We start from the raw sequence: 17,247 nt of genomic DNA on the forward strand, positions 1-17,247 counted from the left end.
CTTTGGAACGCCCTACCCCTTGAGATGAGATTATTGACCAACCATCTGACCTTTCGTAAGGTCCTAAAAACACACTTATTTCCCCAGTAACTGATCCCCCTCTCTCATAACGCACCATACAACTCTTCACTACCATCTAAGGCTATTCTCACTGGCAAAGCGCGGAGATACCCCTCCGGGGGTCTAGTCTTGCGCTATAGAAGAATATAAAATAAATAAAAATAAATAAATAAGCCCCTGTAACTTTTTGACCACATAAGGTATCCACGTAAAATTTGCGTCCTTTTCTTCCAATATTATGGGGATTCTAAAGATACCCAGGGTTTGTGGATTCCCTTGGAGGGGTCCCAGAAATTAAGCAAAATACAGTCAATTTTTAGTTTTTTTCAGAAAAATCACCATTTTCCCAGCTTTTAGGTAAGGACAGTCTTTTGTCAGAGAACCAAAATTTTTCACACAGTTTGGGCATTTTTCTGGGACATAGACTAGTTTTTTCTATTTTAAGTGCTTTCGACCTCCTTCCAGTTAATGGTAAAAATGAGTATAAAAGCAAAAATGGATCATGGAAAGCTATACATTTTAGAAAAGTAGACAAAATTCTGAATTCAGAAAGGGGTCATTTGTCTAAATCCATTAAGTTTTTTTATAGAAACTAACAGTTAAATATTGGAAAAATTGAAAATTAGTTGAAAAAAACGAACCTTTTGTGTTAACGTTTTCACCTGTAATTTCTTGTAATTATGACAGCTCTTTAAAAGCAATATATCATTACATCCGCTGGACCTTCCTGGTTGTGGGGATATATAGGACTTTTAGGTTCACCAAGAACCCGACGAACCCAGAGCCAAAAATTGAGAAGCAACTTGCAATGGTATTTTATTATGTACCGGGTATAGAGCAATTATTCTGGGAAAATGTATACATGGAAAAATCGGTACGAAAGACACCTATGTATTTCTGAAATGGGTACAAACTATAGAGTTAGAAACAGTACATTTTTGCACATTTTCAAAATTGGGAATACTCATTCTACCATGAGAATTATTGGTCATTTTTCAAAATGACTTCTTTTTTACACAATGTCTTTCATTTGGAATGGTGAAATGCAAGAAAACTCAAGTGGTAATAACAGTTGATTTACAAATCTGAATTACCCTAAGTCTCCCAATAAAAATGGTACCTCACTTGTGTGGGTCGGCCTTGTGCCCACGACAGGAAACGGTGCAAAACGCAGATTGCCTAGCTGTAGTTTTTGTACCCTAGCTCTGCCGGCACCTAGAGAAACCTAGCAAACCTAATACATTTTTTAAAAGTAGACACCCTGGGCTGGGGAATCCAGGATGGGGTGACTTGACTGCCTCCCACCAGTTTCTCTTACCCAGAATCCTTTGCAAACCTAAAATATATTCCGAAAAAACAAATTTTTCCTACATTTCTGTGGTGGAAAGTTCTGGAATCTGCGTGGATCCACAAAGTTCCACCCACCCGCATTCACCAAAGTCTTCTGAGAAAAATGGTACCTCACTTGTGTGGGTTGGCCTACTGCCTGCGACAGAAAATGGCACAAAACGCAACGTGGTCGCACCTCAATTTCGCAGTGAAAAATGACCCTTGTTTTGCAAAGTGCCTAGCTGTAGTTTTTTAACCTTAGCTCTACCGGCACCTAGGGAAACCTAGCAAACCTATACATTTTTGAAAACTAGACACCCAGGGGAATCCAGGATGGGGTGATTTGACTGCCTCCCACCAGGTTCTGTTACCCAGAAACCCTTGCAAACCTAAACAATTGTTTAAAAAAACACATTTTCTCCACATTTCTGTGGTGGAAAGTCCTGGAATCTGCGTGTCTCCACATATTTCCACCCACCCTGCGTTCCCCAAAGTCTTCTGAGAAAAATGGTACCCCACATGTGTGGGTCGGCCTAGTGCCTGCGACAGGAAACGGCGCAAAACGCAACGTGGTCACACCTCAAATTCGCAGTGAAAATTAACCTTTTTTGGCAAAGTGTCTAGCTGTAGTTTTTGAACCCTAGCTCTGCCGGCTTCTGGGGAAACCTAGCAAACCTATACATTGTTGAAAACTAGACACCCAGGGAAATCCAGGATGGGGTGACTTGAATGCCTCCCACCAGGTTCTGTTACCCAGAATCTCTTGCAAACCTAAAAAATTGACAAAAAAAACACATTTCCCCACATTTCTGTGGTGGAAAGTTCTGGAATCTGAGTGGATCCACAAATGTCTACCTACCCTGTGTTCCCCAAAGTCTTTTGAGAAAAATGGTACCTCACTTGTGTGGTTCGTCCTAGTGCCTGCGACAGTAAACGAGGCAAAACGCAACGTGGCGGCACCTCAATTTCGCAGTGAAAAATGGCCCTTTTTTTGCAAAGAGCCTAGCTGAAGTTTTTTAACCCTAGCTCTGCCGGCACCTAGGGAAACCTAGCAAACCTATACATTTTTAAAAACTAGACACCCAGGGAAATCCAGGATGGGGTGACTTGACTGCCTCCCACCAGGTTCTGCTACCCAGAAACCCTTGCAAACCTTAAAAATTGTAAAAAAAAAACACTTTCTCAACATTTCTGTGGTAGAAAGTTCTGGAATCTGCTTGTATCCACAAATTGCCTTCTACCCTGCATTTCCCAAAGTCTTCCGAGAAAAATGGTACCCCACTTGTGTGGGTCGGCCTAGTGCCTGCGACAGGAAACAGCGCAAAATGCAACGTGGTCACACCTCAATTTCAGAGTGAAGAATGACTCTTTTCTGGCAAAGTGCCTAGCTGAAGTTTGTGAACCCTAGCTCTGCCGGCACCTAGGGAAACCTAATAAACTCACACATTTCTGAAAATTAGACACCCGGAGGCTTCCAAGGAGGTATGGCTTGCGTGGATCCCCCAACGTTCCCCTACCCAGAATCCCTTGCAAACCTCAATTTTAGCTGAAAAAATCAGTTTTTTCACACATTTTTGTGTGGGAAAGCAAGGCATCACTGGGCTCACACAAATTTCCTACCACCCAGCATTCCCCCAGGTCTCCCGATAAAAATGGTGCCTCACTTGTGTGGGAGGCCCAAGTACCCGCGACAGGCAAGGGCCCAAAACTTAGTGAGGCAACGTCAAAATTGCCTATGTCAAAACCACCTGCTTTTTCAAGGGGGGTCACCTGGGTGTTTGGCCCCGTGCTCGACGGCCATCTAGGGAAACCTACCAAACCCACACATTTCTGAAAAGTAGACACCCGGGGGCTTCCAAGGAGGTATGGCTTCCGTGGATCGCCCAAAGTTTCCTTACCCAGAATCCCTTGCAAACCTCAATTTTAGCTGAAAGAAATCAGTTTTTTCCCACATTTTTGTGTGGGAAAGTGTGGCATCACTGGGCTCACACAAATTTCCTACCACCCAGCGTTCCCCAATAAAAATGGTGCCTCACTTGTGTGGGAGGCCCTTGTGTAGATTTGCCCCAAAATAACCCTGGCGTCTAGTGGGCTTTTTACCCCCCCCGGGATGGGGGGCAGATTTTGGGCAGAAAGACTGTAATTCTGTGGCCGGGTGGTGGGGGCATCGGCATACCCGTTTTGGGCAGCCCCCACCCCTAATAAATATCCCATAAAAAATTCCTGGTGTCTAGTGGGCTTTCTACCCCCCGGGGGGGCAGATTGGGGGCTACTGCCCCATCTACCTCCAGGGGGGGCAGAAAGACTATAATTTTGTGGCCGGGTGGTGGGGGCATCAGCATGCCCATTTTGGGCAGCCCCCACCCCTAATAAATAACCCATAATAAATCCCTGATGTCTAGTGGGCTTTCACACCCCCATGGGGGGGGGGGCAGAAAGGCTGTAATGGTTGCGGGGGGTTGGGGGCATTGCGTGCCCGTTTCGGGCAGCCCACACCCTGAAAAAAATGGTGCAAAAACAAAATCCCTGGCGTTTAGTGGGCTTTCTGCCCCCCGGAGGGGCAGATCGGGTGCTACTGCCCCATCTGCCTCCCAGGGGGGGGCAGAAAGGCTGTAATGGTGGCGGGGGGGTGAGGCCCTTGCCATGCCCATTTCAGGCAGCCCCCACCCTAAATAAAAGGGATCCGCTAGGGATGGGTACCATTAAAAAGGGGAGATTCTCCCCTTTCCAACGATACCTCTCCTGAGTTTCCACGTGCTCAGGGGGCTGAGATAGTAGGTGGGGGTGTAAAAGGTGAATCGTCTGTTGAGGTACGTTGGTCCGGTGTTGTGGAGTGCCTTGTGTGCATTGGTGAGGAGCTTGAAGGTTATCCTCTTGTTGACGGGGAGTCAGTGCAGGTCTCTCAGGTGGGGTGTGATGTGGCTGTGGCGAGGGATATCAAGGATCAGGCATGCCGAGGCGTTCTGGATGCGTTGAAGCCATCTCAAGAGGGAAACAGCCACTACAACGAAGCCGTTTCCACGAATGCACTAACCACGCATGCTTTACAACGCATGCGTGGTTACCACTATAACCTTTACCACGCATTCCTTTACTACGAAATACGTAGTAAAGGAATGTGAGTTAAAGGTCGAAAAAGAAGGGGGGGTTCGGGGGGTCTCACCCCCCCAAAAAAAACAACAGGGTTTAAAAAAAGAAAAGGAGACGTACCTAAAACACGCACTTCTGTGCCTCTGTTGTTCATGGAAAGAGCCTCCCTAACAGACGTGATTACGTACGTGCGTCTACGTACTGCATCAAAAATAGAGAAAGGACCACTTAAAGAGTTAGACGAAGGAGAATACCGTCAAAAGAAAATGTAAGTATATTTTTTAATTATAATAATTTAATAGGGTAGGATAAAATTTTCAAAAAAAAAATATATATATATATATAGATTTGAACAACATAATCAGCCATGCAGTCGGTTTACCATGAAAATGCAAATATCATGCATAGTTAAACAACGAAAAACGTTGTTAAACTATGCGTGGTAAAGGCATTTTCGTGGTAAACCATATGCGTGGTAATGGCATTCCGTTGTAACACATGCGTGGAAAAGGCATGCGTTACAACGGAATGCGTTGTAACATCATAAAACCGTCTCAGGAGTTTTACCGAGGCTCCTGCATAGAGGGCATTTCCGTAGTCCAACCTGCTGTGGACGAGGGCCTGGGTGACAATTCTTCTCGTTATGGTGGGGATCCACTTGTAGATCCTGCGGAGCATGCGGAGGGTGTTGAAACAGGAGGAAGAGACAGCGTTGACCCGCTTAGTCATGGAGAGGGTGGAGTCGAGGGTGATCCCTAGGTTGCATGGTCGGTGAGTGTTGGAGCTGTTCCCAGTGCGGTCGGCCACCAGGAGTCGTCCCAGGCCAAAGGTGTGGATCCGAGGATGAGGACCTCCGTCTTGTCCGAGTTCAGCTTTAGTCGGCTGTTCCTCATCCATTCGGCGACGGCCTTCATTTCTTCGTATAGGTTGTTTTTGGCAGTGTGGGGGTCCTTGGTGAGGAAGAGGATCAGCTGGATGCCATCGGCATAGGAGATGACGTTGAGGTCATGCAGACGGGCAATGTGGACGAGCAGTGCCATGTAGATGTTAAACAGCGTAGGGCTGAGGGATGAGCCCTGGGGTACGCCGCAGATGATCTTAGTGGCTTCGGAGTGGAAGGGGGAAAGGCGGACGTTCTGTGTTCTGCCGGAAAGAAAGGAGGAGGTCCACTCCAGGACCCTCTCTTGGATTCCGGCGGCGTGGAGGCGTGTTCGTAGTGTGCGGTGGCAGACCGTGTCAAAGGCGGCTGACGGGTCCAGGAGGATGAGGGCCGCTGTTTCTCTGTTTACTAGCAGGGTCCTGATGTCATTGGTGGGGGCGATGAGGGCAGTTTCAGGGATGACCATTTTAAAAATAAGTTGTTGAACTTGTGGCAAAGCTCTTGGAAATTGATAAAAGAATGCAAGGTTTTTAGAAAGGGCTAGCCTGGGAACAGCATCCAGCCGTGGCAGATTACTGTTCGAATGGCCCTGGGAGGGGGTGCAAAGGGGGCTTGGCTAGAGAGAAGCACTGCTCCCGCTTTTGTTACAGGGGGCTGATATTGAAGCACCGCTGTAAAACCGGCCCCCAGTGACAAAACCGGCCCCCAGGGGCACAAAACCGGCTCCTAGGGGCACAAAACTGGCCCCTACCCCCCTGGCCCATAGGTAAATGGCCAGTGTATGCGACAGCAAGTCCAGCCCTGTTTATAGCATCCGCCAATATACTATAATAGTTGTAGTCCCCCCTTTATCTGGGCAAATAAACCCCAAAATAATTCAACTGCCTCTCCTAGCCTGCTATCATCCTTCTTCCACACCCTGTAAAAATAACCTACAGAGACCACACTGGAATACATCCACCATAAAAAAATAGCTTGCTGGTTATCCCTCATCCTCCGTGGAAAGGCCATAAAGTAATAAGGAATGTTTATTGCATTACCCCTCAAATTTGCCCCGATAAATTCCAAGAAACTGCATGTCCCTAAATAAAATGAATGTGCATTCTTGTATAGCGTGTTAGGAAAACTTCATTCCATCACCTTACACATTAGCATATAATGCTAGGCCTATTAGCTTTGTCAATGCATGCTCCACTAATCATTGAATCAGCAGTTCCTTCAATCTATTATTATCAGTTATACATTTTCCAAGAGACCAGAGATCACTATTGGCATTCTATTTCCTTATTAAGATCTGACGTTATCCAAGACCTTTCCATTTCACTAAAATATGTATAATGCACTTACATATAGTGGCTTTCTATATTAAATTATCCTCTTTTCGCTCCTTTCTTTCTTTTTTCTTACCTTTTCCTTTATATTTCTTTCCTTTTCAATTCTCTTTCCTTTTTTCTTTGCTCTTTCTTTTTTCTTACTTTTTTGCTTGATTTGTTCTTTCTTTTATTCTTTTTCTTTCTTTATCTTTATTTCTTTCATGCAACCATTAATTCTTTTATTTTCATTCTGTCACTTGTTTATTACCTTCTTCCATTCCTTCTTTTCTTCTCTCTCTTTCTGTCTCTTGCTTTCTTTCTTTCCGTCTTTTCTTCTCCATCCCTCTTTTTCCCTTTTTTCCTTCTCTTGCCTTGTTTCATACTTGCCTGCTTTCATTCCTTCTTCCCTTGCTCTTTCTCTTTCCTTTCCTTCTCTTCTCTTCTCTTCTCTTTCTTTCTCTTTCTTTCTTTCCTTCTCTTTCTTTCCTCCTATTTCCTTCATTTCTTTCTTTCTTTTTTCTCCTTCCTTTGTTCTTTCCTTAGTTCTTGATTTCTTTCTTATTTTTTTCCTTTGTTCTTTTTCTTTCTTTCTCTTTCCTTCCTTTTTTTGTGCATTCTTTAATTCTTGCCTTTTTCATTTTTTCTTTTCCCTACCTTCCCTCTCTCCTTCCTACTTTCTTTATTGGCTTTGTTCTTTCTATCCTTCTTTCTTTCTTCCTTCCTTTCTTTCTTACCTTCTTCCATTCCTTCTTTCATTTTCTCTTTTCTGATTCCTTCTTGTTCTTCCTTTCTTTCTTTCACTTTCCTTCTCTCTTTCCTTCTTTCTTTCTCTTGCCTTCCTTCATGCTTGCCTGCTAACATTCCTACTTTCTTTCTCTTACTTTTTTCTATCTCTTCCTTTCTTTCCTTCTCTTCTCCGCTTTCTTTCCTTCTTTCATTCATTCACTCTTTCTTTCCTTTTATTTTCTTTCCGTCTTTCTTTCTCTTTCTTTCTTTCTTCTTGCTTTCTTTCTTTCCTCTTTCTTTCCTTCCTTCTTTTTTTCTAGCGGCTTTCAGCCAATGCCAGACTGATTGACTTTTTTAGGTTTATGTTAGCCAAGACCTTTTCCTTTTTGCCAAAATTATGTGTATAACATAGTTACACATAACATAGTTACTTACAGAGTACTTTCAGAGTTGACAGCCAGATGTTATCCATTAATCTATGTTTGACATCACCCTCTCCCGTATGCATTAAGGGGCAGTGTATGAGCCCACTCAGCCATTACGAGTTAGAGCATGTTTCCCCTTCACAAGGAACACGTCCACAAACAAAGTAGTTCCACTCAGTGCCAAGGAGTACTATGATAATATGTGGGGTTTTTGAGACCCAAAAACATTTTGTCTGTTGCAAATGTTTTTTTTTCGTTTTTACATTGATGAGGGCCCAAAAAATAAAGTGTTGCAAAAACAATGACAAAACAAATTAGGAATTGTCAAAGGATGGCGACCAAAGCCAGGCCTATTGACTATGACAAGCTTGTCTAGTTATGATGAAAATCTGCCAGGATGCCACAATGATTTTTGTTGAGTGTACTGCTCTGTTTTTCAGGTGTGGCATTTCCTTGAGCATATGAGCGGTCTTTCTTTCTTTCTTTCTTTCTTTCTTTCTTTCTTTCTTTCTTTCTTTCTTTCTTTCTTTCTTTCTTTCTTTCTTTCTTTCTTTCTTTCTTTCTGTCCTTCCTCACTTTCTTTCATTGTTTCCTTCATTCTTGTCATCTTTCTTTCCTTCTTTCTTCTTTCCTTCCTTTCTTCCTTCTTTCCCTCTTTCCTTTCTTCTTTCCTTCCTTCCTTCTTTCTTTCTTCCTTCCTTCCTTCTTTCTTTATTTCCTTATTTCTTTCCTTCTTTCTTCCTCATTTCTAGAGGCTTGCAGCCAATGTCAGGCTGAGTGACTTTTTTAGGTCTATGTTAGCCAAGACCATTTGATTTTAATAAAATGATGTGTATAATGTAGTTACTTACGTGGTTTTCAGCCAGATGTCATCCATTCGTCTGTGTTTGGTGTCACCCACTCCAGGATGCATTAAGGGCCAGTATATCAGCCCACATCAGCCATTGGCTGACTTAATTACGAGTTATGGCATGCTGTCCTTTCATAATGAACACATCCAAAAACAAAATGGTTCCTGTCAGTACCAGGGAGTATTATGGCAATGTTTTGTTTTTATGAGATCAAAAGATTTTTTTGCCTGTTGCAAATGATTTTGTTTTAGATTGATGAGTGCCGGCATACACTAAAATAATAACGTTTTGCAAAAACCATGACAAAACAAAACAAGAATTGGCAGAAGGCTGGCAGCCAACGCCAGACCTATTAGCTTTGACAATTTTCGACAAACTGCCAGCGTTCCACAATTAATTTGTTGATTGCGCTGCTCTGTTTTTCAGGTATGATATTGCCTTGCTGCATATGAGCTCCCCTGCTTATTCTAACGGCTTTGTTGCACTAGCTGCATTACCGGCTGAGAACAGCAAGTTGCCCAATGGTTTTCCCTGCTATGTTAGTGGATGGGGAGCGACCAGTCGTAAGTGTCATAAAATATTTGGTCTTTCACAGAGTAGGTGAGTATCTCAAAATGACACACTTTGCTGAGTTTACATCAAATATGATACTTTGATAGAAGAAGTGTTTGGAAGCAAACATCAGAAAATAAAGGGGCGGGTGAACAGTAATTAATGTGAGACAATACACCTGTTTTGTGGAAGTCCTTTGATTGATCATGCTGTAGGTTACCCATATTAAGTTGTCTTTCGACCGTATTGGTGACAGGGAGGCACTCAAGTAGGTGAATGTGTTTTTGGGGGTGATATTGAGAGTGCTCAGGTGGGAGGGATTTCAGTTCAAGAGTGAAATAAGTCCATTGGAGAGGAGCCAGGAGGAAGGTGATTTCAACTGTGAGTTGGCACAGGAGGAGATAGAAATTGTGTGGCTCTGTTGTGTTGGAGTAGAGGGTGTGGGTGGAAATGTGGTTGGGTTTAGTCTGCGCAAGATTAATAGGTGGCAGTTCTGTTCATGAGTTTTAATGTTGTTATGAGGAGATTGCAGAAAGGTCTTTTGTTCATTGAGGACTAGCATGTCTGAAGTTGTTAATTGTAAATAAAGGTGACCCTGGGAAAGCTTAATACAGTGTTTATTGTGAAGATAAACACTTCTGTAAGGGGTGGAAAAAGTAGAGATGGAAGGCTAGTACATTCATTATTTTTTTATACAGTGTTGGCTGAATGATTTTGTAGTTCCTGACCTATTAGTAGGAAAAGGTGGTGGTGTTTGAGGTGACAAAGAGATAGCAAAGCGATGTGCAACCTGAATATTGAATCCAGAATATCAAGGCTTGCAAATACATAGGGAAACATATCAAAACCCAAATACTTAAAGGTAATTAAGTATACCAAACACCACATATATGTATTTTGGTGATCTGTATATCTTCAAGGTAGATGTGGAGTTAGGAATAGTAAATCTATACTTCCCTATATGCATTTACCTTTTGATGCTTTGTCCCACGATATGCTGTCCACAATATTCTTGCATGTTGATACCCTTGAACTCAATATTCAGTAGCTCAAGCTTGCAAAATATTTAGGGCCTAATTACAGTGTCTGGTGGACCATTGTGGTCTTGGGACGACCAACCCCAAGTCTGCGGTCCCGACACAACGATTACAATGCGACCGCACATGGTGCGGTCGCATACTCCCATTTGACTATGGGAGCTTGTGCTGCAGCCATAAACTGGCCGTACCACAAGCTCCCATAGACAAATGGGAAAATCTGTTCTTTACAATACATGAGTGCATCCTGTTGAAGGCCATCTCTGGGAACACTCTCCCTAAGGGATATCAGGACACAGAGGCAACCCAAGAGTTGGACATGTGGGCACTAGGCCCAGCAAATGTGGCTGATGGATGATTCTCTGAGTTTCCTGGTCCCTGCAATGGCTGTACTACTAAATATCAAAACCAACAATATCGAGATAAAATAATATCAAGTACAGAATATAGAGGGACAAAATATCGAATGGTAAGTGCACACAGGGAAGTACAGATTTACTGTTCCTAACTCCACATCTACGCATCTTGAAGATATATCTAGCAAACAGGTACATATATGTGGCGTTAGGTATAGAAAAGCAATACTTACTTAGCTGTCAATATTTTATATTTAAATATTTTGTCCTCAACATTCTATCTCACTGACATTGAACATTCAATATTCAGGTGCACACATTCTGCAATCCTTATAATGAAGAGAGTGGCTCTGTACCTGTTTGCAACTCACCTTCCTGGAATGCAGTGGGAAGGACAGGTGGAGATCTCTAATTATGGCAGTCAGTCTTTCACAAGGGCAGCAGAGTAAATCCCTCCACTGACCTTTCCGACCAGCCCCAAAACCCTAAATAAGCCCTTTAGTACTTGCTCCAACATATTGGAAAACTTCTGCTACCACTCAAGGCTCATTTGGCGTTTTCTCTTTTCTGTCGCACCATAAATACAGTTAGTATTTTTGAAAACCGTTGTCTACATTAGAATTATAAAATATGTATCTCTCTCATCGCAACTTTTAAAAAGACACAGGCTTCTGTTCTTGCAAAGCTCTTATAAACACTGTTTTTTCTAAATAATTCCTTTATCACATTTCCCTCTTACACATTTTTGTGCTGGATATACAAAAGCTTTTATCTAAGAACACAAAGTTAGACCTTTTACCTGCCACATCATTGAAGTTGCTCATTATTTGCTTGGGCCAGAAGTGTCAATGGCCACTGTAAATTTTCTCTTTCAGCCTACGGCAACTATCCTGACAAGCTGCAAGACGCTTTGCTTCCAGTGGTTGAACATTCCATCTGCTCTAAGCCCAACTGGTGGGGTCAGAGTGTCCAGGATACCATGGTGTGTGCCGGTGGAGACGGTGTGAGGTCTGGATGCAGTGTAAGAGCTACTGATATTACAACTGGTGATAAAAACACGGGGTTGTCTCTCACAAGCCCTCTGGTTATGCTGAGCTTGCAGCTTCTGCGGCAAGGTACAGCATGATTGCCACTGCCACCCGGATGCCAGGAGGGAATGCTGTACAGGGAACTTTCCTGACACCCAAGAGCCTCTGAAAGGATGGCAGGACTAGGGCAGAACCCATCTGATTGTCCCACACTCAGCCCTTATGACCTTCAGTGGTTCGGGCCTATTGTGAAGTTTTTCTTTTTCCAGAGGCGACTGGCCTACAAGAAAATCAAGACAATCTCCCAAAGGCCTGTGTATCTGATAGGATGATGAATTAGGTGTCCGTTTTGTGGAGTTTGCAGAGTTTTATGGCCTCCGCATAACACACGGCATTCTGAAAAACTCAGCTTGAGTTTTTCCTCACTCGCCAACGTTAAGTTTGCGATTGAGGAAAATCCAACACTAGACGACCTCTCAGCGAGATTTCTCATCGCGGGTGGTCGCGGATGGTCGCTACCACTCACGATGAGAAACTTTCCATTCCTGTTGAGGAAACTGCTGCTCGAGTAGAACTTCTAATCGAGCGGCAGAAAGAAGTAGCCCTTCTTGTACTGTGCGTAGTGTCACTCGGGACAAACATTCAGGCTAAAAATCAGTGCAAACAACGCGACATAACGCAGTCTGCTCCTTGCGAAATTCTGCATATTGCAGCAGATGCTTTTTGTCACGTCGCGGAGTTCAGCGTATTTGCCATAAACCTGCAAGCCTATTAGAGGCACTGGCCTGCCAGGAAGTACTGTCAAATAGTCCACCTGTCACCTGAATGCTTTTAAGTACAGTGTTAGGTCGCTTGTCTTAGGCCTGCATTGCCCAAAGACAGTTAGGCAATCTATTTGACAAGTATTGCTGTTGTCCATAAAAACACAAGAACCTGGAACTATTACAAATTCACCGAATTGCCAAGTATCTTCGCTTTAACTTCTAGAGGGTGGTGAAGTCCATCAATGTTAGCTTATTCTTGGAAGGTGCTGTGATATGGAATATTTCCTTAGCCAGCACTTGTATCAGCACTGTTATTCTTTTAAGTACAGGATATAAGACTTTTATTTATAATAATACTTTACAATAATGTTCAGTAACTTTAAGAAGTTTTAAGGCATTTACAGGACTTTAAAAGATCTATAGAATTGTATTACAACACTCCTGTGCTCTTCGGGCTGAGTATGTACAGCTAACAAAGATACAATTAGCATTACTAAGAGTGTATAGTCAAGAGCTACATCTACTTTGGATTACAATTACTTTTTCTTTTACTTGTTTATTGGTTTTTAGTAGCATGCAATCATATGGAAGACCCGTAAGAGTCAGCAATTGACATTAAAAAGCATATATGCCACATAGTGTCAAGGTACAACAGCAGTGCGTCAGTTTCAAAAGCGGTGTGAACAACTACAGTAACTGTTGCTATTCGTACATCTGCCCTCCACATTCCCTCCCAGGAGTGTGCCTGAAGAAGAATAGGAGCACGTGCGCAAGAATAATGAAGAACAAGTGTGAGGTGTGGTGCAGAGCAGCAGACAGTGTGACTAGCATAGGACTGCCATGATGTGGTTTGGACAGCTACTGAGTAACGACTAGCCTAGTGAGGTCTAGATAGACCTTAGGGGCTTCTACTAAGAGGGACACTGTTTACGTTGTCCATTCACTGTCATTTTCATTGTCATTTAGGGTCTGCATGAGCACATCCCAATATTAAACAATGGGGTATTTCCGTAGACCTTACGCCTTCTTCCTGCAGAGCCCACAGCTTTCAGCCTCTTCCTAGTACTCCAAGTCTCTGTGCCACGTATTTGCCGTAGGGAGAGCAGGAAATTCCATCTCATGGCAATCACCTTCTTAGCAAGGGTAAGGGCCACGTTGCTGAATTTTGCAGTGAGTTTTGTGTTTTGGTTTCTAGAGTAGATACCCGGCATAGAGGCTCAATTGTATCGAGGCGCGGTCTATTGGTGACCCTGGCTATGCAGCGTGTGACATCATGCCAGAAACAGTGTAATTTATAACAAGGTCATATCATGTGGTGCAGGCTGCCCGACGAAGTTGGTCTGCAAGAAATAGCCACCGACGTCAGGGGCACCCAGGCCTCCACTGTTTGGTGGCAGTCTTAGTTTGTCCTCTGAACTACAAGGAGCCTCAGGGGGAAAAGACAGGGATTTATACAGGCCGCCCCCCACTCACTACATCATAAACACTCATTCGCCTGTCCCTATATACTATGGGGTTGGGGGCCCCTAGTTTCTGTTATGTTACTCAACTAAACAGAGGGTGTACTACAGCCTTCTATCTATGTGTGCTAATGACAGTCACTATTTTGAAAAATAAAAGCCTAAAACCAGGTGTGCTTATGTATGCGACCCATGTGTTAACCTCACACCTCACTCTACCCTTCTCTAGTGAAAAAAGGGGAGGGGAGGTTAGCAGAGCCTCACGGGAGCAACACCCGGGGGAGGATATGGCAGACTGGTACTCGCCTGGATCCTCACGTTCTCATCATCAGCAACTGCCAACCTATAAAAGAGCGGGCGATAAAGGCTGTGCAAAAGAAAAAACTCTATGTTTTCTTAGTGTTAGTGACCCGCTGCGGTATACCAAGCCTCCTGTGTTCGAGATCTGGTCCCACCACCATAAAAAGAGCTGAGCTATACTAGCCACTACAACTTTATTCTGTGCTGTATGCCCGCTCTAATTAAAAACAACCAACATGTTTCATCGCCGTGAGTTACTTTACCGGCGATTTCATCAGGGTTTTTTTGTTGGGTCAGCGTGAATCCTGCACGTCTTGATTCTCCCTTTATTGTACCTATGGTAACACATGGGATAAAATCACACATACACATACATTTACTCACTGTGTTTCGATGGGGGTGTAAAATAGCCACTGAACACTTGGTCATGCTTGTATCAATCATACATTACCAGGTGGCCTTATTTGGTTGAGCCTACCAGGCTCCCGTAGAAGAATCTGGAATGATCGGACCCTTTAACAGATAGTGGGTTCCGTGGACCGCCCTTTAGTCGGTATCTAAAAAGATGTATGAGGTTAGTTCAAAAGAACCATGTTGGATCGTCTTTTAACCCCTTCGACGCTCATGACGAGCTGGGCTCGTCATGAGGTAGCCTCCTCGCACGCTCATGACGAGCCCAGCTCGTCATGAATAATGGGCTTTACAAATTCTCAGCGTGCGTGCGGAAATCATGCCGCAAGCATGCGGTTAAATAACCCACTCATGCACCCTCATCCTTCGGCACTGTAAACATTGTGCTCATATTATAGTTTGCTGCACGCTTCTATAGGTCGTCTCAACTGGCTACCTCTGCCAATCGTAATGTCCCGTTAATTTATTTACATGTTTAGCTCAAAACCATGTCATTATTTACTGCCGGTGTCAATGCGAGTACTGCCCAACTCTCCTCCATCGATGGTAACAGCAGTTAACAGTGTCCCAGTGTGTTATTTACAAATTTAACGAATGGGACCGACAAATCAAGAACGAATCGTCCAGTCATGCAACATGGCGTGTAGCATTGTGGAACTCGCCCACCTTCGTGGTTTCATCGTAATCTCCGTCTACTTTTCATGCGTTCTGAAACCGAGGTCTAGCCCCTATAAAGTAAAGGATGGTGTCCTTCCCGGTTGCGCTTACAAGTGTGGCCTCCGCTCACCCTTCGTTTTCACGAGTGATGTCGGTTTGTGTATTTCAAACACGGCGCATTGGCCACGCACTGGTCACGTGCGTCGGCACGTCCGCTGGACGTGATCGACGCAAGGTTACTAAACAGCGGCCATCTTGGAAAGGGAAGATATTCCGACTGGGCATAGAAAAAATGCTCGCCTGCGACTTGATCTATATTTATGCGCCCCTTTAATCCTAGGCATCTCAAGTTCAAACCAAGCCAAGCAGTCTTAGTTTGGCCAGAGCTATTCTGCTCCAACCACTGCCCAAAATAAGGGCAACCAAGAGGGAGTCAGTTTGCTAAAAATACAGCAATGGTATTAACAAAGAAAGTTTTGCAAAATAATTCAGTAGACAAGGCAGCATCACCATTTTCGCAACTGTGACTCAGCCAGGTACAGTGAGTGGCAGCGACATCCAGAAGGCAATCTGAGCCTTCAAGGATCTCAATGCCCAGCCCAGGTTCCCATCCAGCAAGTCCTCCCAAGAGTGGTAAATATTAATGCCTAGGTAACAGAATATATTGGGGGATTATGGTTTAGGTGCCCTCCCAGGACTATCTTTCGCTCTGGAATCTTGCCACAGATTGGGCAGCCTGCTATTTCGAGGGATTAACTCGCAGATCGGACAGTCTATGAAACTGGGCTACAGTATCAGTTATAGTGCTGAGGTCAGCAGCATTATCCCTGATATAAAGGAGCATGTCATCTGCATATAAACATATAATGTGAACTCCCCTAGCCCCAGAATCCCCTAAATGTGCCCCTGTTCTCTGAATCATATAGCAAGGGGATTCATGGCCAGGATGAATAGAAGGGGGACAGCAAGCACCCCTGCCTTGTGCCCTTATCCATGATGTACCTATCCCAGATGTATCTCCTAATTTTAGCCCTGGCCATAGGTGCAGTATAAAGAAGATCCAGTCAATCAGTTGTTCCCCAATACTGAGGACTCACATGAGGTATATGACCTATCCAGCCTGTTGAAAGCTTGCCCAAGGTAAAGGGCTCTACAAGCCAAGTCGAACCAGGCAAACATTTGGTACACTTTTCTAATGTTGAGGGTTGTATTCCGGCATGGGATGAACCATTTTGGTCACCATGGACAAACACCAGGAGCAAAGGGAGGATTAGCACTTAACTGAGAATTTAGCAATCAGTGTACAGTATGGAAATTGGCCTACAGGGAAGATACATTCAACTGGTCTCGTCCATGTTTAGGAATGGAAGTGACCACTGCTTCATTAGTTGTGGGTGGGAGTTGCCCATGTACCTTCGCAGTGTTATAGAGCTCAAGTAGCCTGGACACTAAAAGCATTTCATAAGCTGCATAATATTCCATAGGTGGGCTGTAAGTACCAGGTAATTTGTTCTAAGCTAGGCAACTAATAGCCTGTCTGGATTCTTATTCTAATATAAGGGCCACCAGGCCCTCCGCCACTTCACATGGTACTCGGGGGATGGGAATATTGTCGAAGAGATTATGAGTGTCAGTGAATAATCCATCAGGTAGTAGAGAATATAAGAAGGCATTGTACTCCTGGAAGGCTCTGCATATGAATCAAAGCCCCAGCTCAAGTTCTAATAGCCTTGATGGGGTTTTGTGTGTGTGTGGGGGGGGGGGGGGGGGGGGTGCAGTAGGTCCCTACTTTATTCCTCTCAGCATGACATTTTTCTGCATGGGCAGTCCGGTTAAGACATGAAAGTTGCTCCAACAAGGCAGCATGTGCCTATTGTCCTTCAGCAAACCTGCTTAACCCTGCTGGATTGCTTCCGGTGGTGCGCTGCAGGTCAAGTAAGGAGCCTTTCTCTTTTTTGAGCTAATTAAGTATCATTCCACGAGCACCAATGGTAGCATTAGTGCAAGA

General features: G+C 44.0%; 1 protein-coding gene across 1 annotated transcript in view; it reads left to right on the forward strand.

Annotated features, from left to right (window-relative positions):
• LOC144784442 (elastase-1-like) overlaps positions 1 to 17,247 on the forward strand; it is a 139,384-nt gene that overhangs the window by 107,507 nt on the left and 14,630 nt on the right. Inside the window, exons 5-6 of the mRNA XM_078663199.1 lie at positions 9,101 to 9,237; positions 11,495 to 11,640. Of these exons, the coding sequence (XP_078519325.1) occupies positions 9,101 to 9,237; positions 11,495 to 11,640 (283 nt within the window). The remainder of the gene's footprint in view (positions 1 to 9,100; positions 9,238 to 11,494; positions 11,641 to 17,247) is intronic.

Source organism: Lissotriton helveticus, chromosome 10 (assembly GCF_964261635.1).
Source record: "Lissotriton helveticus chromosome 10, aLisHel1.1, whole genome shotgun sequence".
Taxonomy (NCBI): domain Eukaryota; kingdom Metazoa; phylum Chordata; class Amphibia; order Caudata; family Salamandridae; genus Lissotriton; species Lissotriton helveticus.